Below are 22065 nucleotides of genomic sequence, written 5' to 3'. Positions count from 1 at the left end.
CCCTTTTAAATTGTATGATAATAAAGTACTTTTTAATGCTCAAAGCCAAATCAAATTTATATATATATATACATAGAGGCTGAGAGGCTGATGTTATTATGTGATACTCTTTGTTTCAGTTAACATCATAGATATTTTTTAATTGTAGAATAAAATGTAACTGGAACCATAATGCATATAATGACTTTGAAAGGAAGTTATCTATTTGAATTTGAGTAAACTTGTTTTGAGTTGAGTCTCATTCTTATAATATCTATCTATCAATCTATCTATCTATCTATCTATCTATATATCTATATATATATATATAATTTCGAATCCTATTAAAGTACAAACAAAGGTAGGATTAATTAAAATTTATCTTATAGAGAAAACCATGATTTTAAAGATTAAGCATTTGTGTAAACACTTGCTATGGAAGATTAAACATTGCCTTAGGCTTTCTGCATCATTAATTAAGTGTTCTCTCAGTGGAGCTTAAGTGTTTTAAGAGAGTTGCTGAGACTTCATGATGGAGTGGTACAAAATGATGCTCAAACAGTTGAGGCTTTGTCATTATTTCATCTTCAAGGACTACAGGCATGTATGGAACACAAGCTGTGTTCTTTATAATCTTGCTCTTTCCTTTCCCCAGTATTAATTTCCACCATATCTCTAAAATATCTATGCTTCACTCAAAGGGATTCTGGATAAATTTGGCAATGGTCCCTGGGATTTTGATTGCAGTAAACAAAAGACTTTTTCACACGCAGAGAGCTGAAAATGCTTAAGCTGTATTAAATGGCTTTTCCTCCTCTTGCACTTGGTGACTCCAGTCATTAATATCATTGTTTGCATACAGTGATTTTACATAGCAACAACTATTAATATGGAAGAAATCTAATTATGAAAATGGAATTATCCATATGTGCAGTATTGGTGTTTGCTTCATAAAAAATGCATGTCACTTGAATTGCTGAATGTTAATGCGTTTTGCTTCCTGTTTCCCTTCCCCCAAGGTTTCTATGCCAGATTTTTAGTTAAATATTTTCTCATATTAATAAAAATGAACAATATTAAGTCATCTCTGTAATACCCAGCCATCAGGTAATTTTTTCTGTTCCTGCAAACATTCAATCACCATAACGAACTAATGAAAAAACATAAACAATGCCTTCTTCAATTCTAATACTGGGTTGAGGCTTAATATTTGTTTAACAGGTAATTTGTGCACTAGATTCATTTAATAGTCCCGAGGGCATGATTATATTCTAGAATTTTTCAATTTAATTAAAATGCACAAATTTGATGATGAAGTGAATATCTGGATTATTAATCATTTATACACCAGGAGATGTTGCTACTCAGTAGGATATTAGTACAGTGAACAGCTATACATTATCATTTTTTCTTTTTCATTCACAGACAGACAATTTCCCCACAGAGCCCAATTACATGGGCAGCAGACAGCAGTTTGTTCAAAGGTAAGCCTTTTAAAATAATGTTCTATACATTATCATTTGTGTTCCTATATATAGAAAATGTTTTATGTTGTACTTGATTGTTTTTCTCTCTTTTTTTTTTGTAATATATTAGTAGCTCAACTTTTAAAGACCCAGAAAGGGCAAGCCTTCGAGACAGTGGTCATGGGGATAGTGATCAAGCTGACAGTGATCAGGACACTAATAAAGGATCCTGCTGTGACATGTCTGTTAGAGAAGCACTTAAAATGAAAACGACTACAGCAAAATGCCAACCATTGGATCAAGGTGAGTGATACCTATATTATATGATAAATTACAGGAACCTGAGGTTGCTCAAACGTTCTACTTGAATGGGCAAAACTGTTTTTTCATGGGGAAGGAAGTGAGACTATGGAATACCCTCCCAGGAGATGTTATGATGGCAGATTCTGTAAATTTCTTTAAGAATAAAGAAAGGGAGTTTTTGACAAGCATGATAGCCTAGGCTACAGTAGTCCTACAGGTACAGTCAGTCTAATATATATATATACCTGTATATGTGTTTATATACTGTATGTTAGTATCCCCAAAAGTCTGAATATGTACATTTGTGCACTGGGGGTCATTTGGAAGGGTTGAATTTCATGGACTATTATCTTTTTTCAACCCAAATTAACTGTGTAACCAATGGCTAGCAGTTTCATATCTATCAGCAGCTGGAGGGATCGATACATCCCTAATATGAACCGCAAATAACTGATCTCAGCAGTTAAGTGCCGGTAAACAAATGCTGCTTTTGTTATAAACCCAGCTATTCCTGTATAGAATAGGTTTAATTAACCTCACTTTGATATGATTTCATGTATTGGTTCAGCAGTTCACTAATACAATTTTATAAAGGAAACATGCTTAACCTGGCTACCTGCATAGAGTATTCAATACATTTCAGCATAAACATCAAATGAAACTTCCCTAGAGGTAGACAAGGCAAATGAGAAGAAACCTTTGAAATGAAACAAATTAATACATGTGAGAAAACATTTGGGCATGGCTATGTCACTAGTGTATTTTGTATCCCCAGACCTGCTTTTAGATATTAATAAGACCATAGTAGATTTGCCTACAAGGATACTCTCTGTAATGTTTCTTTAGAACACTTTCTTATTGTATTGTTTGGCAGCAATTGCTTTTAAGCATGCTGCAAAGGCAATATATACAGTACTATGTACAAATGCATTTTAGACCTCTGCTGACTCTTCATAATTTAAGTTCTTGTTAGTTAGTTAGTAAAATGATGGATGTACTTGTTTGGATAGAATATTTTATATACAATATATAACATTAATTTGTAGAATGTGCATTTCAAGAATACTAGAGGAAAAAAAAATTACAAAAGCATTGCCCTCTTTACAATGATTACAATATGCACACCTTATGGTATTTACAATATAAATTAGAGCTTGCTTTCATTCTTTTTGAAATCAAATTTGTCTTTTTTTGTGTTCAGCCTTTCTGATTCAACTCTCACTGTCATCTTTTCTTAGAAAACTCTTGCTCTGACTATATAAACTGTTGACAATGCAATATTTTTTTCTTTTTAATATATTCTCCAAATGTGCCACAGCTTTCCTTTAATGAAGAATCCTCCTTTTAATTTATGGCTGCCATCACCATCTGTAGAGTTTGTTGACCCAAACAAGATAGAATATCTCCCTGCCCCCACTTTGCCCCAATGTATTTGAAGAGATCTAGTTGACATTACCCAGTCAATATTGGTAATATAATCTTGTTTCCCTGTCTCATGTGAAACCTGTCTCTTTTTTACTGGTCCATTTTAATATAGAATTTATAGAATATAGACCGACCTCACAATTCTTTGACAACTTTTCTGCCTGGCTTCCTTACTTCCTTTCCTCTGACTCCCCATCCATTGTACTAGGTGACTTTAACATACCTGTTAACAATCCTAATGCCCCTGCTACCTCTAAACTCCTTGCACTATCTCTGTGTTCTGACTCCCCCACTCACTCTAATGGAAACTCCCTGGATCTTATATTTACAAAATGTTGTTCTACCTCCAACATCACTAACTCCCCTTTCCCCCTCTCTGATCACACTCTGCTCACATTTCAACTCTCGCTAACTCCCTCTACACCCTCTGCTGTCCCCCAAACATACACATACCGAGACCTGCAATCCCTGAACACTTCACACCTTTCTTCTTCCTTTGAATCTCTTCATTCTAACATCCTAACTGTCTCTTGTCCTAATCAGGCTACCTCTGTCTACTACAGCACACTCGTCACTGCCCTTAATGAGCTTGCTCCTGTCAAGACTAAACGCATGAGGCCCAAACCACTCCAACCCTGGCACACTGCTCATACCAAATCCCTCCAAAAACAGTCACGTACACTTGAGCGCCGCTGGCGCAAATCAAGGTCAGACTCAGATTTCTGCAGCTACAAATCTGCTCTGCTCTCCTACAACACCATCCTCTGCCAAGCTAAACAAACCTACTTCACTGCACTTATTAACTCCCTCTCTAAAAAACCTGCACAACTCTTCTCTACCTTTAACTCTCTGCTGTCCCCTCCTCCGCCCCCTCCGTGTGCTTCAGTCACTGCTCAAGCTATTGCTGAGCACTTTAAAAATAAAATTGACACCATCCGAAGTGACATTGCACAACTAAATCCCCATACCCTTCCCCTCCCTCCCTACATGCTACCCAGTCTCTTCTTGGCTCCTTCTCCCCAGTGACTGAAGAGGAAGTCTCAAAACTGCTGTCTTCCTCCCACCTTACTACCTGCCCGCTTGATCCCATTCCTACCAAACTTCTACGCAAAGCCAACCCCTGTCTTATCAAATCCTTAACTCATCTATTCAATCTCTCGCTCTCTACTGGAATCTTTCCCTCCCAACTGAAACATGGAATTGTATCCCCTATTCTGAAAAAACCCTCCCTTGATCCCTCCAATCCTACTAACCTCCGACCTATCTCTCTGCTCCCATTCATCTCCAAACTGCTTGAGCGCCTAGTATACAACCTACTGACGCTATTCCTCTCTGACAATAACCTCCTGGATCCCCTACAATCTGGTTTTAGACAACAACACTCCACCGAAAGTGCTCTAACCCGACTAACAAATTACCTCCTTTCGGCTAAAGTCAAAAAACACTACTCGCTACTAATACTTCTCGATCTCTCTGCTGCTTTTGACACTGTGGATCACCCTCTTCTCCTCCAGACTCTCCGCTCTCTTGGCCTTTGTGACACTGCCTTATCCTGGTTTTCATCTTATCTCTCAGATCGATCCTTCAGTGTCTCTTACAATAGTGAATCATCTTCTCCCTTGCCTCTTTCTGTCGGGGTTCCCCAAGGCTCTGTCCTGGGCCCCTTACTATTTTCTCTCTATACCTCCTCACTTGGCAAACTAATCAATTCTTTTGGCTTTCAGTACCACCTCTATGCTGACGATACTCAGATCTATCTTTCCTCTCCTGATCTCAACCCAGAGCTTCTAACTCGCGTCTCTTCCTGCCTGTCTGCTATCTCCACTTGGATGTCCCAACGTTACCTTAAATTAAACCTCTCTAAAACTGAACTGGTTCTCTTTCCCCCATCCAACGCCCACATTGTTCCCGAGGTATCTATAACGGTTAACAATTCTACCATCACCCCATCTTCCCAGGCCCGGTGCCTTGGGGTTATCCTTGATTCTGCCCTGTCCTTCACTCCTCATATCCAATCACTTATCAAATCATGTCACTTTCACCTAAGAAATATCTCCAAAATCCAATCATTTATCACCCAAGATGCTGCCAAAATTCTTATTCACTCTCTTATAATATCTCGCCTGGACTACTGTAACTCCCTATTAATTGGCCTTCCCCTCCAAAGACTGTCCCCTCTCCAGTCCATAATGAATACTGCTGCCAGGCTCATACACCTCTCCAACCGCTCCTCCTCTGCCATGCCACTTTGCCAATCTCTGCACTGGCTTCCCCTACCATCCAGGATAAAATTCAAACTAATGACCCTCACATTTAAAGCAGTCCATAACTCTGCCCCACCCTACATCTCTGAACTCATCTCTAGGTACCATCCAACCCGCTTGTTACGCTCCTCTACTGACTTGCTCCTCAACTCCTCTCTCATTCCCTCCTCACACGCTCGCATTCAAGACTTTGCAAGGGCTGCCCTCCTTCTCTGGAATTCGCTCCCACAAACTGTCAGACTTTCTCCCAATCTCTCTGCCTTCAATCGATCTCTAAAAACACATTTATTCAGAGAAGCTTACCCTAATCTAGTTTAGCAACACCCTGTGCCACACCTCTCACAACTCTGGTCATGCCCATTCCCACACCTTGTGTCTCAACCCTTTCTCCTTGTAAATTGTAAGCTCTTTTGGGCAGGGCCCTCTTCCCCTCTTGTATCGGTTATTGATTGCTTTATATGTTACTCTGTATGTCCAATGTATGTAACCCACTTATTGTACAGCGCTGCGGAATATGTTGGCGCTTTATAAATAAATGTTAATGTAATGTAATGTAATGTAATAGAATGAATGTTACCAATCCAATGGCCACTGTTTTTTGCTCAATTTTATTGACATATTACAAACCACATTTAAAAGAATCATCTTGCAATACTTTGAACAATCAGCTGTCATTTTATAACTTCCTGCAATCTAGTTTTTTCAGTTCTGTTATTGTATCAAGTTAGAATACATGAGAATGATCATTTTCTACATTTTTTTTTCAATTTGATTTTGAAACTTTTAATAAGAAGAACCAAGTCTAAATTACAGTTGGTTTAGACCAGTGCTGTCCAACTTCTATGGTGCCGAGGGCCGGAATTTCTCTAGCATACATGGTGGAGGGCTGCTAATGGAAGCCAGTTTTGACCACACCTATTTTATCACAATGGTGGTAGCACAGCAAAATCCCAAATACTGTGGGGATATTAACCATCATTCATATGTGAAAGAATTATGTCATATTAAAATATACCCTTAAATTCCATATGCCTCCTCCTCCCCTGTGGATAGCAGAGCAACCCCCAGTACATAATTACACACCTTTAGGACCATTTAATGGCTATTTCCAACTGCTAACAAATTCCCACAACAAACCCCTGCCAGGTTCACCTCTCACAAGCAGCATAGGGCAAGCAGAGTATGGCACACACAGGCAGCACTCTGCCTGTCCTATGCTGTCTGTGTGTGCCATACTCTGCCTTTCCTACACTGCCTCTGTGTGCCATACTCTGCCTGCCCTACCCTGACTGTGTGTGCCATACTCTGCCTGCCCTACCCTTCCTGTGTGTGCCATACCCTCCCTGACCTATGCTGCCTGTGTGTGCCATACTCTACCTGCCCTATGCTGGCTGTATGTGCCATACTCTGCCTACAGTACCTATGTCTGAGGTGTGAATAAGTGAACAATGGGAGTGATTACAGTCTGAGCCTGAGGCGTGAACACTGCAGGGGGTGAACAATGCAGGTATTAAAAGGTGTGAAAAACACAGGGGATTACATCTTTAAACAATACAGAGGGATTACAGCCTGAATCTGAGGTGAGAACCATGCAGGGGGCCAGTTAATCGCAGTACTGATACCATTTAATGCTTACTCAAAGGTAAGCCATCAAAGCAGCCAGACAGGTGTGGGGCCACACAGAGGGGGTCGCGGGCCGCCAGTTGGACAGCACTGGTTTAGACTATTGTTTTTACTTACTGCACTGCCATCTTTGATTTTTTGAAAGTATGTAGTGAACCTGATTTCTTTAATTGCCATCAGAGGAAATCTATATTCAGAGTTGTTTCTTAGAATGACACTTTGCTGGTTGTTCCAATTATTTTTTGACTACCAATTTAAGGATTATTCTATGATGAACATGACATCTTTTATTGGTACTATGTTCAGAAGGTGTGTGGTCTTCATAAAACTTGTCTTGTTCAGCATCTGCAGTTGGAAAATATACTTGATTCAGTGCAGTATTAAATGGTTTAACCTGAATTTGTACTGAGATTAATTTGTATTTCTTATGTAAGTAAACATTGATTTTTTTAAGCCTTTTCTGCAGGAATCTTGTATGATGGTTGGTATCAGGTGCCTCTCAATGGCTAAAATGCAGTTTGCTCATTCATAATATGTACAATTTCAATCTTGAAATGTCCTATTTTGTCATGGTTACCTTGGTTTATTATTATATTCTAAGTTTCATTTATAAATAGTTAATTGAAATATCAGGCTTTCCTTAAATTTTCAGACACATCAGATGCTAGATAACATCTTGACTTTAATCTAATCATATCATAATGCCTAGGAGTGTTTGAAGTTGCCTACTGGTTTTCTCCACTTATAGTGGGGACTGTCTGACCTGAGGGGCTCATTCTCCACTGCCTTTTTTTCTTTCTCTTGTCATAGGATTTTTGCTATAGATTACTATAGGGTACTATGTTTAGTCTAATTTCTCTACTATGATCTCCCTGGCTTTACACAAAATATTTATATATTCCACAATATAGTACCACATCAACACAATGATTCATAAAGGCAAAATAAAGAGTTATTTCGCCTTACATTAGTTGTATAATTTAAATGTCTCTGCTGTTTGCATTAATGCATATGAGCGGGATATGTAATGTTGCTTTCCTCTCCTGACTCATTCTTTATAAACTACAAAAGCTGCAGCACCTCAGCACTGCAAGTCAGTAAGCACTTTATATTTTTGCTAAAATATTACAGCCAAGGCAATCAATATGCCTGATTCCACTTGTGTATAAATATACAGAGAAGGTATGTTTTATACCCATAAGAAGTATACACATATAAATTATAAAATATAATTGAAATAACATTCAATTTCTACTTAGCTAATGTATGTTAAAAACATTTCATGGATTGTTTTTTGTATGTGAGATAAGGGGGACTTTTCTGTGCCTGATCTTTGAAATGAATGGAGTAAGTAGGTTTATAGTTTCTCTTGTATTAACATTTCTAACTTTCCAGTTCCCTTGTTAATACTAGATAATAGGTTATATAAAGGATTAAATGCCTTATTGTTTGCATATAAGCATAAGTTAATACCAGGTAAGTCTGAAAAAGTTATCAGGAGTATGTTGCAATCTATTGATTGCTTTTGTTCCAAGTAGCCACTGCTTGTGTTTGTTCAGTTTATACTCTATAAATAGGAAATAATATATGACTGCAAATATTTTGACTGTCTTGCTAATTGTTCAGAATAATTTCATTTGGTTAATTGGATCCCTAATGAGGTGTTACCTGGGTTTGACCATATATTGTAAGATCTAGAGCAGTGCTGTCCAACTGGCGGCCCGCGGGCCACATGCGGCCCTCGACCCCCCTCTGTGTGGCCCCCCACCTGTCTGGCTGCTTTGATGGCTTAACTTTGTGTAAGATTTAAATGGTATCAGTACTGAGATTAACTGGCCCCCTGCATGGTTAACACCTCAGATTCAGGCTCTAAACCCTCTGTATTGTTTAAAAATGTAATCCCCTGTGTTGTTCACACCTTTTAATCTCTGCATTGTTCACCCCCTGCAGAGTTCACACCTCAGGCTCAGGCTGTAATCACCCATATTGTTCCCCTGTTCACACCTCAGGCTCAGGCTGTAATCACCCACATTGTTCCCCTGTTCACACCTCAGACATTGTATGCATGAAACACACGTGTAGATCAGGCAGAGTATGGCACACACTGGCAGCATAGGGCAGGGAGGGTATGGCACCCACAGGCAGCATAGGACAGGCAGAGTGCTGCTTGTGTATGCCATACTCTCCCTACCCTATGCTGCCTGTGGGAGGTGAACCTGGCAGGGGTTTGTTCTGGGAGTTTGTTAGCTGTTGGAAATAGCCATTAAATGGTCCCTAAGGTGTGTAATTATATGCTGGGGGTTGCTGTGCCATCCATAGGGGAGGAGGAGGCATATGGATTTAAGGGTGTGTCTTAATATAATTCTTTAACATATGAATGATGGTTGATATCCCTGCAGCGACCATTTTGATAAAATAGGTGTGGTTTAAAATGGGGGAGTGGCCAACACTGGCTTACATTAGCGGCCCTCCACCATGTATGCGAGAGAAATTCCGGCACTCGGCACCGCAGAAGTTGGACAGCACTGGTCTAGAGCATGAAATAAGAGATTTAAATGAATGATGGAAAGCAAGGTGATATTCGCTTCTGTATATAGAATTTGGAGTCATAACTGTTTATATAGCTTTTGAAAATAGTTACAGAACCTCCAAGTGTCAGTTATGCAGCATGTTCATATCTGCTTTAAAGAGCTAGATGTCTAGTTTTGATTAAATTGACTTACAGCCATATTTCTATAGCCTTCATTAAGGGGGATATAGGACTGTCAGTTGGATTAAGGGTGTCATATCTTGGAAAGGAAAATAAATTAAGCAGGATAAATCAGTTAATCACCCTAAATAGCCATCTTGTTGTGCACTGGTCCTGGTTTGCTACTGGTAATGAATGGTGATGCCTGTCAGGAATCCAAAAAGTATTTGCACTTTAGATTTAATATATTTAGTAAATTTGATAGTATTTTGAAAAAGTATCTTCACATATTGCTATATATATATATATATATATATATATATATATATATATATATATATATATATATATATATATATACATACACATATTTACATTGCTATATATATATATATTATTTTTTTTTAAGATCTATATAGTATAAAAAAGACCAGCAAATCTGGGATTTCTTGTGAAAAATCAAAACATATATTCAAAGTAGCATAAACAGCCGACGTAACGTTTCGGTCCCCATCGGGACCTTTCTCAGGGCATCCATGCCTTGTAACACACATATTTAAATCACCAAAAACCAGTAAATCAATAGGAAGTGACATCACAGTGTACTGCCATAAAGTGGCTGAAGCCATAAAGCAAGTGAAAGTGCTGAAAAGTGCTGTAAAGTGTTCAGTGCTAGGCAACATCAGCCTAATAAAGTGTTAAGCAGCATTAACATAATAAAGTGACTTAGTGAAGACTGTTAGTCCAAAAATTACAGGTATGCATAATTTCATATAAAAATTCATATAAAATTCCATACAGTACACACATTTACATTGCTATATATATATATATATATATATATATATATATATATATATATATAATTTTTTTTTTTATTATTTTTTTTTTTAAGATCTTGTCATCAGTTTATCAGAGGGACAGTGGGACAGTGGTACCTGTTATCCAAAATGCATTGGACCTGGGATTATCCAGATAAGGGGTCTTTACATAATATGGATCTCCATACTTTAAGTCCACTACAAAATCATTTCAACATTAAATAAACTGTTTTGACTCCAATAAAGGTTTTTTATGTCTTGGTTGGGATTTTGTGCAAGGCACTGTTTATTACAGAAAAAAAGGTAATGATTTTAAGTTAAAATTAATTGCCTATATTGGAGTCTATGGGAGATGGCCAAATGTCATGGGCATATAAAAAAAGTCAAAGTCAGGTAAAAAAAAGTTGTGTAGAAGCTGCATTTAAACTTTTTGCAGTTTTACAAAAAAAATTTGGGCGAAGTAAAACGGGAAAGATTTGCTCAACACTATTTGTAAATTACAAACCTTACTACAAAATATTACAATATTATACATACTGCAAGATAATCCTACTTTTATATGCATATACACATATGAACATTAGTTCATGTTTACCTGTTTTAAAATACAATGTAATGAAATATATTTTTGTCTATATGTGGTACATTTTGTTTTAATAATACAAAACCTTAAAAGTTCTGCAATGTAATTTATATTATATGTGAAGCACTGGCCCTTTACAAGACCTTGTTTTCCAAGTAATAAATGCCAGAAAGATTATTATTTTGTGACCTTTTACCATACTGGCTCTATGTTTATAATTGGACATTGATCTGTATAAATATGTTGTGCCCTTTAAAGAAGACATTTCACACTGGTGGTACCTTTTTAATTTAAGCAGCAGACTATTCTTTCTATCCAGTCCCATATCAACCTTGTTGTTTTTGTAACCCTCTCCCCCTTGCAATAGTCTGCAGAACATTTACAAAGCCACAGAAAATAAATAAACTCTATGATTATGGCTTTCCGATTGCATGTTACAAAAAGAGCTTTTTAACCATAATCATGTCTAGTGCCACTCAGTGAGAAATAAACATCTTAAAAGCATCGTGATAGCATCATTAGTGGGACTGCTGGGTTGATTTTAGTGCAATTGACCACTTCAGAGTACATTTAAATGCCCCCTTAGTTTAAATTCCTGTCCCATCTTTTGCTTTTATATCAACAACACTTATTTATCTCTGCAAAGGGACATCAGCTTCCTGTTCAGGAAGAATAAAACTTACATTTTCACAGAAGGCCAAACAAAGAATTCCTGCAAAAATGTGGTAAAAGTGTCATTTTCATAAAAAGACGTGCTGCAGAACATTCTAATGCCATATAAATAAAGTTTCATCTAGCTCGTCTTCTCCTTAATAATAATTGTAAATACAGAAATTTACACTTTCTTGAATTACATAGTTGCATTAGCATCCTAGCAGCCATGTAACTATTTTGTACTTCTTTGGGAGAAGCAACCCTACTACCAAGTCCTGACTAATTCTATTATGCATACATTTTAACTACTTTGCAAAAAATGGTACTGGAGCCTCCAGGTGCAGGCAGTCATGTATCGTCACACACATGTGCTTAGTGAGAGAGCCTCTTTACACATATCTGCTAGATCATTCAAACTGTGCAACTCTAACAAAGCTCTTGTGCCTGACCAATGAGCAAATAGGTTTAGCTCTTGGTCCATCCTGCCCAGCAAAAAACCGCAGCCCACAGTCTGCTTTACTGGGGCCTTCAAACAGTTTTTGCTAGTGAGATCTGTGGAGGAAAAGTGAAACCGATTTCAAGGACTGTTGGCCATTTTTTGTAAGAATGACAAAATATTTTTTATTCAGAAACCAACCCCCCATATATTGCAAAATTGTCCAAATAATGGCCAGTGCACACAGTCAAAACATCTCTTGCTATAATAGATAGCATGCTCATACCTATATCTTATCACAGTGGTTGTCACAAACTGGTTTAGTTCAAACCTGAACTTTAAGGTACAACTTTTGGACAAGGTCCTCCTTGAGAGACCAGTCTTTGTTTAGTACCCCATTATTTAGCTTATAAAATGAATATAGATCAACATATCTGTATCAGTCATTGGTCCAAGAATATCTAGGACCCCAGATACATATTTACCCCAAATCTCACGTTTACTGTTGCTTTGTTGGGGATTTATGTGTATTTAGCAGAGCAAATGCTCATTCTCATAAATTATCACTCTAACAGGCCTTTAGGCTGAGTTCTCACTTTCCCCAAAATATTCATATAAAATGCAGGCCCTCTGCATTCTGGGAAAATACAGGATTTCACAGCTCATGATCTGTGTAGCACTGTGTTAGGAAATTGGCACAACATTTATTAAAACAAACAACTCCATAAAGAACCACCACAATAATTCTAATACACATTCATATTACAGAAGTGCATGAGCCTTCCCATCATGTGTAGTGTAAAACTGTTGAGAAAATAGCTGTAGCTTGGAACTTCTGATCTGTGCACCCAGCCACACTTTTTTCTTACTGCATGCGTGCCAACAGTCCCAGCATTCTTCCCCTCATGGGCATCACAAACTCTTTGCTCCTGCAGTACAACACTAGAAAGGAATGTAAATAATGCAAAAAAAGGGATGCTACTGGTGTAAAAAGGGACATGCAGGTGCCAATCATCCTTACAGCCCTCCAAATGTTGTGCAGCAGCGCTGGGGGTAACAGGAGGGTAACAGGAAGAGCACCTCTTACACTTGAAACAACAATACACCCAGCTTATGTTGCTTTGTTTGTAATTTGATTTATCATTTGAAAGTACTATGAACCAGTGTGTTATTAATCTCCCTTAAAGTTTTAGTTATCGGTAGTTCTGTGTGTCCAACTGTATAATATTCCCCAGCACCAATGAATCATTATCTCATACAAAGTATTTGTGTATATTTTCCCTTAAAATGCTGTAAAGGTGGTTGTTAAGCACAGAAATAGATCCTATACTCTGTAATAAAAGCGAGCAAGAATGGTGCTTGGTAAGTCAAACAATGTTTGTGTCAGCATCATTATCCAAGGCTAACAGTTGGTGTTTTAATGCCATTTTAAATTTGAAATAAAAGCGAAGGCCCTGCAAGAACTCTTTCTTAAGATGCAGAATATCATCTCAAGTTCTGTACATGAAAGAATTAGGCCCTTGGGAATGGTGAAAGTACTTTGTCTATATACCTGTCATTTGGATGCATTGTTGTAGGATAAATTGGCTTAATAATGTGGATGCTTTTTATGTAAGGAGAGAACAAAGTCTAGCTAAATATACTGCCATTCCAACTGACTGAAACTACTACATTTTTCATAGCTCTGAATTATTTTTATCGTGATGTTGTTTTCTTAGCTTTGCCTAATAAGACAAGGACTTTGAAAGTTATAAATTAAAGGGAAGATAAAGTGCAGCGGAAGTAGGCTTTTGTATATCCAATATATGTTTTTCAGTACATTCTTAATTAGGAGTGAAATCTGACTGCAAAATCCCTTGAAATTGTTTTCCGAGAATATTAGGCAACACGTAGGAATGGTCATAGAGTAATGCTATGTAAAAGTAGGGTTCATACAATGGCATTAGAAAGTTTAAAAATGCAATAGAACCCTGCTAAAAATATAAACACTTGACTGATTTTATACATTTTATTCTATTCTGTTGCCATATAGACTGGAATAAATTTTTTTGAACATGGTCCTGTGGCACTATAGCACTACTTGCTTGCTGCACTGGGATTCTCAGTTCAGTTCTAGACAGGGAACTGTAAGGAATTTAGATGTTTTCCCTGTGCTTGTGTAGCCTCCAATAAAAACATAAATGCAGGTTAACTGGCTCCAGATTGATTATACTTTGTATACTGGGTAAATGTGATTAAGACCAAAAACTGTAAGCCCTACTGGGCAGGGACTGATGAGAATAATGTATAATCTGTAAAGCGCTTCAGAATGTCAGTCATTATTGAGAAACTTCTGAATTATGGGAAGGCCATCTCCTATAGACTCCATTATAATCAAATTCAAAAAATTATTTTCTTTTTCTGTGTAAAAATAAAACAGTACCTTGAAATTGATTCTAACTAAGATATAATTAATCTTTCTGTCCCTTGTGCCTGATCTGGAATAAGGCACAGAGGGCAGTGCAATATACAAGGTAGGCCTGTGCTTAACATCTGCCTTAAGCAGGGGGTAAGTACAAGGCACCTTGGTACTTTGCTTACCACTGCTGCTCCTGGGTTGCACATTCTAAATGCTGTGCAAGAGAGGGTCTAGGGGATACTTATGTGCCACCCAGCTCTATTGCTGTATGCAGTGTTTCCAAGATGTGCACTTTAAAATGGACCAACCAATAAAACTGCTAAACGTTATTGGCAAAACAATCCTACTGGGTTTAATGTTTAAATAATTTTTTAGTAGACTTAAGGTATGGAGATCCAAATTACCTTGGCTGGAAAACCCCTGGTCCCAAGCATTCCAGATAACAGTTCCCATACCTGTGTGTGTGTGTGTGTGTGTGAGAGTATATATATAATATAAAATTAAGCATATGCATTATGCATAATAAATTAGCAGGCCACAAAAAACATAAAATCTTCCAGATATGGTGGTTCTTTGATTTTATTTCTCAAAAGAAATTCTTTTGTATTGTTAGCATGAAATCTTCACATTGCATAAAATAATATCTCTTGTTTGGATAACTTCATCTATTCAATTATTCAATTTGAATTGTTATTGTTGACTAGTGCAGTTCTATTAATAAAATATTAGAACTGTCAACTTTTTCTATATTCAGTTTTCTATATTCATTAATAGTCCTTTGAATTTCTTTACATTTACTTGAAACCCTAAAATATGCATATAAATAAATTATACATTATTTTAAAATGGATTCATATTTTTATATCTAATTCATAGTTTGTATTATTTCTTAAAATGTAAAATAAATTATTAATATAATGATATCAGAGAATGTAGTTATTAAAAACATGTTTGCTAAGACAAAATTCATTTGCAACAACAACAACAAAAATCATGCATGCAACAATTTTACCCCTACAGGTTAGAATACAGTTTTTTTCTTGCAGGACTTGAACAAAGAGAAGGAAACAGAGGAGCTGTCTGGGGAGCAAGAGGGGGTGAAATTCTTAGGGATATAACATAATGAACAACCAGTGAAGGGGATTGGTGGGTTGCTGCCACTTCTGTTTAAGAGGCAGGAAAGGGACATAGATAATGGCGTTGGGACAGGTAGTATTTCTTCTGGTATTTATGAATTCAGTGTCATAAACCAGAAATAACAGTAGCAATAAATATCAATTTCATTTCTGATAAAACCAGATAATTCATAATAATTCTGTAATATCTGTCACATGGAACTGAAAACCAATATTTTAACATTCAGTATATTGTTAAAACCTCCAATAGGATACAATTGCATGCTTCTTTAGTGCATCTTTACTACAGTGACAAGAGCATTATAATAAACAGATGTATTTTCATTTTCAGATCCCTGCTGTAAAAAAATTGATCGATGTAATACAAAGTCAGTATGCAAAACTGTGTGCACAGGTAAGGCATTTGAAAAAGATTATATTGTTTGACTTGTATGTTGTCCATTATGAGACTCCTAGTAAACCTATAACACATTGCATTAGATTTAAACTATGGCTGGTCTAAAATAAGTGCATAACCTTACCAATACCAATATTATACAATTTGTTTTTAATTTTTGCCATGTCATTATTACTTTTTTACAAAGCACTATGTAGTTGTGTCTCTATTTGCATTTATTTTATGCATTTTGATAGAAAATCAGTTAAAATGTTCAATCAATTGATATAAGGAAGGAAATTCTCCTCCCTTGGCACCATGCATGGACTTTGTATTACAAAGGTAGCAGTCAGCTCTGTATTTGCTATGGTCTCGGAAGGCACTCTTGTTTATGAAAAGTTGTACACACACATATTTTTTGGTGGTTGAGCAGGAACTATTTTATTATATTCTATTTTAATAGTACCTAGTGGGTTGTCAATTTAGAATATCAATAGTGCCTAATCAAGTGTTTTCCTGCTTGTAGGTGCAAAACAAGGTTTTGTTTACTTGACAGCTCAAACAATTTATCTCTGGTTAGAGAAGTGCTCCCAAAAGAAGAAAACAAATGTTGAAAATTTTCTATTTTTACTAGTTTTCTTTACATACATAATGTTTCCCAAGAAAAGTAATGGGAAGAGTATTTTGCTTACAGTGCTTTGATAAATTAAATATACATTTTTTTAACATATGTCATTTAAATATTTCAAAAGTTCTACCCTATAAAGGTAGGTAACTTTTATTTATTAATATTTAAAAAATATGTCATTTTTGTAACTATCATGTTTCTTGTTGGATATTTTTTAAAAGCAGTAATTTATATTTAACAGCACATAGGTTTAAATCAAAAAGATTTCACTGCAGTCATAAGTATCCATCTACAAAATGTATGTAGGCACATTTGGGATCCCAAGTTGAATTAACATCTTTTTCAGTGACTACTCCTGCTCTGTTATGTCTGTCCTTTTACTTCTGATATTTTCTTTCATTCTTTTCTCTTCTAGTATTCTAGTTTCCATGCTTATTTTCATAGCTTTCTCATCATTTACTCTTTTCCCCTTCTGTCCATTGATGATCCAAATAGTCTAATATTTACAGTGTAATATTATATTATTATATTTTTCTGCCTCTGATGTTGAGACTGACAAATATAGATATATATTTACTGATTCTGTTATCATTCTCCATAAATAGTCCTTCTGCATAAATGAACAACGGGACTAAATATAATCCACATGCAGGTATCTGTACCTATTAAACACCTTTTTTAATTCATTTTGGCCCTGCTACCCTTCAGATCCCTGCATTTCAGCTACCCATGAACATCCACAAGCTTCATCCTTAGGCCAATGCCACATAGGTGGATTCTTGGGCAGCAGATAAACGTAGAGCAAGAATCTATTACACACTCAAAAATGCTTTCGGTTATGCTTGGACCCAGAGCCGTTGCGACGGCCAGTGTGCAGGCACAGCTGAATTTACCACTGAGTACCACTGAGTGTGCCTGCACCCAGGCCTACTCAATAGCTCAGGGTGCAGGCACAACCAAAAGCTTTTTTGAGTGTGTAATAGATTCTTGCCCTACGTTTATCTGCTGCCCAAGAATCCGCCTATGTGGCATTGGCCTAAGGATGAAGCTTGACTTCTCAGGCCAAGAATCCACCCGTGAGGCATGGGCCATATATTATAGAACCAAAAAATTGTAACAGATTTCCTTTGTTTCATTCTTGAATTAGTTAACATAATTTCTCACCCTACAGTCATCTTAAAATGAGGGAGTTATACATGACAGAGAAATTCTAAATCACAAACTCTCTTTAAAGTGGTCTTCTGTTCACCTCTTTACACAATCATTCAAATTTTGTTGAAATGCTATTCTTCAGGGATAAAAATGCAGATGTTAAAAATATATGAGAACATACCAAATTATGTTTCAGACTGAAAAAGTGGAAATAAGCTATCATATTATGAAATAAATCAGTACTTTAGGAAGTATTCTCACACTGGAAGGCTGTAAAAGGTTGCCTTTCTGATTATTGATTGCATTTTAAAACAGATTTTTTTGACAGAATTGGATAGTTTCATACATTCCTCAAGTTTTTTCATGAGTTTGTACTCCCTCTTAATGGGAAAGATATAATAGGAATTTAAAAGAAAAATATTTGTAAATGTGTCTATTAATATTTCTAATAGGATTTGCCTAATGAGGAAACCATATGCTCTCCCCCTTGCTTTCTTCTACTTATACAATAAATCTTAGAAAATCAAAGTTGCTGGATATTTTATAGGACTTTCTAATGCATAATTTGTTTGAAAATATTGTTTGCCATGTCACTATTTAAATCTCATTATGCCTGCCTAGATTCTTGTCCTGATGCAGTCACTTTTGTTAAGAGTTGTACCTGGTGGCTGAAGTGCATCAAATGTAGCAGCACTCATGGAAAAATGGCAGGAGGAAAAGACGTTGTACTTGTAGACTTGCTATTCTCACAGTAGACTTAATCAAATCACAAAAATGTTCAGATACTAAAAAACATTGGCTTGCTCTTGTGTTAGGGGATGATTTTAATTGATTATTAAACATAGGCCAATTATGGTGGTTCCCAAGGGAAGTAAACCATGGATAATCTCAGCATTTTGATTATCACTGCTTACCAGCAGGTCAACACTGCCATAACCCTTAGAAGATTAAACAGTAAGAGGTGATATGACAAAGATATTCACAATCCAAATAGTGTATTGACATAGTTCATGAAGGAAGAAATCATAAAGAAATCCTTTACAGAAAGGGTTATACATACGTGGAAAAGGAGGTGGGTACATATACAGAAAAGAAATTCAACCGTATAAACTAGATATTTGATATTGTGAGGGCTTAACACATGCACACATTTATTTGAAAGAATACCAAATTATTTTAGGCACATTAGTAAGCACCACTATGAGGCTACAAAATATAAAAAATCAAATTTCCAAATATAGCCTTAAACCTCACTTGGTAATGAAGACAATATATAATGACTGCTTGTAAGAAAATTTCTAAAAAGAATAAACAGAAATTGCTATGCTGTATTGCATGCTTTACTAAAATATAAAACTATTATATTCATTTGTTTGCAAACAGCCAGTATCACACATAGCATATTTAATGCCAATATATAAATGCACTTTTTATCCCACTAGGCATAATTTTATTTTCATGGATATGTTGCCTTTGTGCAGTCTTGGAAATCTGAAATGAGTTTTTTAATGATTTGTAAAATTCACAGCTTTTCTGGCACATAAAGATTCTCAGCAGCAACAAGAGCAGATTTTGTAAACTTGTGTTCATATGTAAAACTTAAATACTATAAATGTCTCACCTTTATCAACACATTTCGTATAATGTGCAATAATTATGTCTTGAACTCAAAATATTTGACATAAATGGAGGATTAGAAACCACTAGTTTCCTTCTAAACAAATTAGCCATGGTTTTCTTTTTATGTTGTGTCTGCAATCGAATCTGTTTATAGAAACAGGGGAAAACAAGTACAAGACTTGTGCTTGGTCAAAACATTTTACCCTTTATTTGTAAATAGATATGGCAATAAGAGCCAATGTAGTACAAATGGGAATGCATACAATATCTTGGACCAGATTAAATTTGATGAATAAAACTTTTTCTATGGTTTGTCATGAGAACACTTAAGTTTGTGGTACAATATGGAATTGAATGACGTGTTTTTTTTTAAATTTAATCTGGCCCATTGTAAGACTCCCATTATGGATTATTTGTGGTCTTGCAGCATTTTGGCACTGTAATGCTTATGATATGTTTTTAGCATGACTTTAGCTCTATGGGACACAGTTGGGGGGTTACTTTATTGTTTCAAGTTTGCCATTATGTTTTGTTTTATAAACACACTGGTGTGGGGAACTGGGGATGATATCTTCTGACCGAGATCCCATTAGGGAAACCAGTACATTAAACACATAAATCCTTATGTGTGGCGAAGTCCTGTGTATCCTTTTTTTACCTGCTAAACCTGATGTTCTCTAACCTGCACCCAAGCAGTGCTTTGTGAAGCTATTACTGGCTTTCATTCAACTTACTGGATATGTAACTACCAGAATGTTCTGGTAAGGGCTAATAAGTAATTAATGCTGTGTGTGTTCTTGTTGTAACCCTTAGCCAATCAAATCCAGGATGTTTTTTAATAATGACTAGTGTCACTGTTAAAAGGATTAAATGGGATTACTTTATGGCATTGACATTAAATGGTAGCTGAGAAAAAAATGTATGAAATGTTCTTATTGTCATATTAGAAATAATTTTGTTGCTCACTGAACTGCATTTTTCTTGAGGAAACCTTGTTGCCCTCTTTTTAAGAGTGACCCCTATGCCAAGGATGCTACTGATAAAATCTGCTCAGCTGCTGAGTTTAACAGCTTATAAATAGACTTAAGCATCCATTATCTTCACTACGCAGCATTAAGTCTCTCAACAACAGTTATTTGCAGGGGCATAGATTTATGCACTGTTGACTGGTTGCAGACAATTGATTATGTAGCCAATAAGTCAAATTCCAGCTTGTTTTTATTAGTAGCAAAACCTGCTTTTTATTATATTGAGAAAACCATCTTTCACAGAAAAGAAGCTTTGTTTGTGTATGCTTATATCTGTTGTTTTTTATGTTGTGTATATACAAAGGATGAGGAAATGGTAACAACCTATGCCTAAGGCAGAGTTCCTAGTAATAACTTCTGCACAAATTACAAGCTCTAGCTACAAGTTATGTATCATTATTCCCTATAGGGCTGTTGACATTAGAGAATGAAGTAAAGGCACTAAAGTTGCAGCTATCTGCAAATGCTATATGCAGTAGCTGAAGCATTTCCCCTCATATTTTATCTTAATGAAGCTGCCCTAGATTGCCCTGAATTGCATGTTTGGCTGTTATTCTTTGCTGACCAATCACCTAGATTATGGTTACAAAAGGCAATAAAAAAATCAGTTATATATAGTCTTTGTAATTTTCCAAGGCTACCAGTGGGAATAAACCTGCAAAGAAAAAAAATGCTACTTTGGATTTCTGGTTCTCCTTCTCCATAGAGAGTGGGGCTCAGACTCCCTGAAGAGCAGAGGGACTTAAGTCCCAGAAGCCACCATTTCACAATGGAACAAGATGTGGGAGGTATTGCATGGCTTTGTAAGCCTAAGGGCTCTGGCACACGGGGAGATTAGTCGCCCGCGACAAAACTCCCTGTTCGTGAGCGACTAATCTCCTCGAGTTGCCTTCCCCTGCCATCCCACCGGCGAAAATGTAAGTCGCCGGTGGGATGGCACACGCGGTGGCGCGATTTCGCGCAAATCGCCGAAAAAGCCTCGGTGAAGTTGCCTCGCGAAATCACATTAATGATTTGTTTCTAAAACAATGCATGCTTTGTATGGTTTTTTGTTGATTAAATCAATTTATATACTTTGTATTGTACTAGTAAGGTCTAATTGGTGCAGGTAGGTCATTTTTACCTTTTCTGTATTATAAGTTATTTGTTGGGCCCAAATTAAAGTATGTGCCCAGAAACAATTCTGTTAATTGCTGCAGCGATCTGAAAAAAATGTTAACCAGTTCCATTCTGTATCAAAATATTTTCAACTCTACAAACAATGTAGAAGGTAAAATAGTAAAATTATTACTTTTATGCTTGATTCCACTTACTTGTTTTTTGTTGGAGCAAATGTAAAGAATGTAGCTAATCAAATTACTTTTGCCTGTTAAACCCCCTATGAAACAAACATCTTATGTGTGACATATTGTTACGTTCAAACACTGAGGAGAAACAATCAGATGGGAGTCTGTATACTGTATAACCCAGGATATACCTGTAAA

General features: G+C 36.5%; 1 protein-coding gene across 4 annotated transcripts in view; it reads left to right on the top strand.

The window, feature by feature from the left end:
* pcdh17 (protocadherin 17) overlaps positions 1-22065 on the top strand; it is a 94966-nt gene that overhangs the window by 28975 nt on the left and 43926 nt on the right. For 2 of the 4 annotated variants that reach the window (XM_002936924.3, XM_012957791.3), the window contains 3 exons: positions 1405-1463; positions 1576-1748; positions 16109-16171. In XM_002936924.3, coding sequence (XP_002936970.2) covers positions 1405-1463; positions 1576-1748; positions 16109-16171 — 295 coding nt within the window. The remainder of the gene's footprint in view (positions 1-1404; positions 1464-1575; positions 1749-16108; positions 16172-22065) is intronic. The other 2 variants (XM_031897118.1, XM_031897119.1) reach the window with 1 other exon arrangement.

Source organism: Xenopus tropicalis, chromosome 2, assembly GCF_000004195.4.
Source record: "Xenopus tropicalis strain Nigerian chromosome 2, UCB_Xtro_10.0, whole genome shotgun sequence".
Taxonomy (NCBI): domain Eukaryota; kingdom Metazoa; phylum Chordata; class Amphibia; order Anura; family Pipidae; genus Xenopus; species Xenopus tropicalis.
This window is presented reverse-complemented; position numbering and strand designations above follow the sequence as displayed.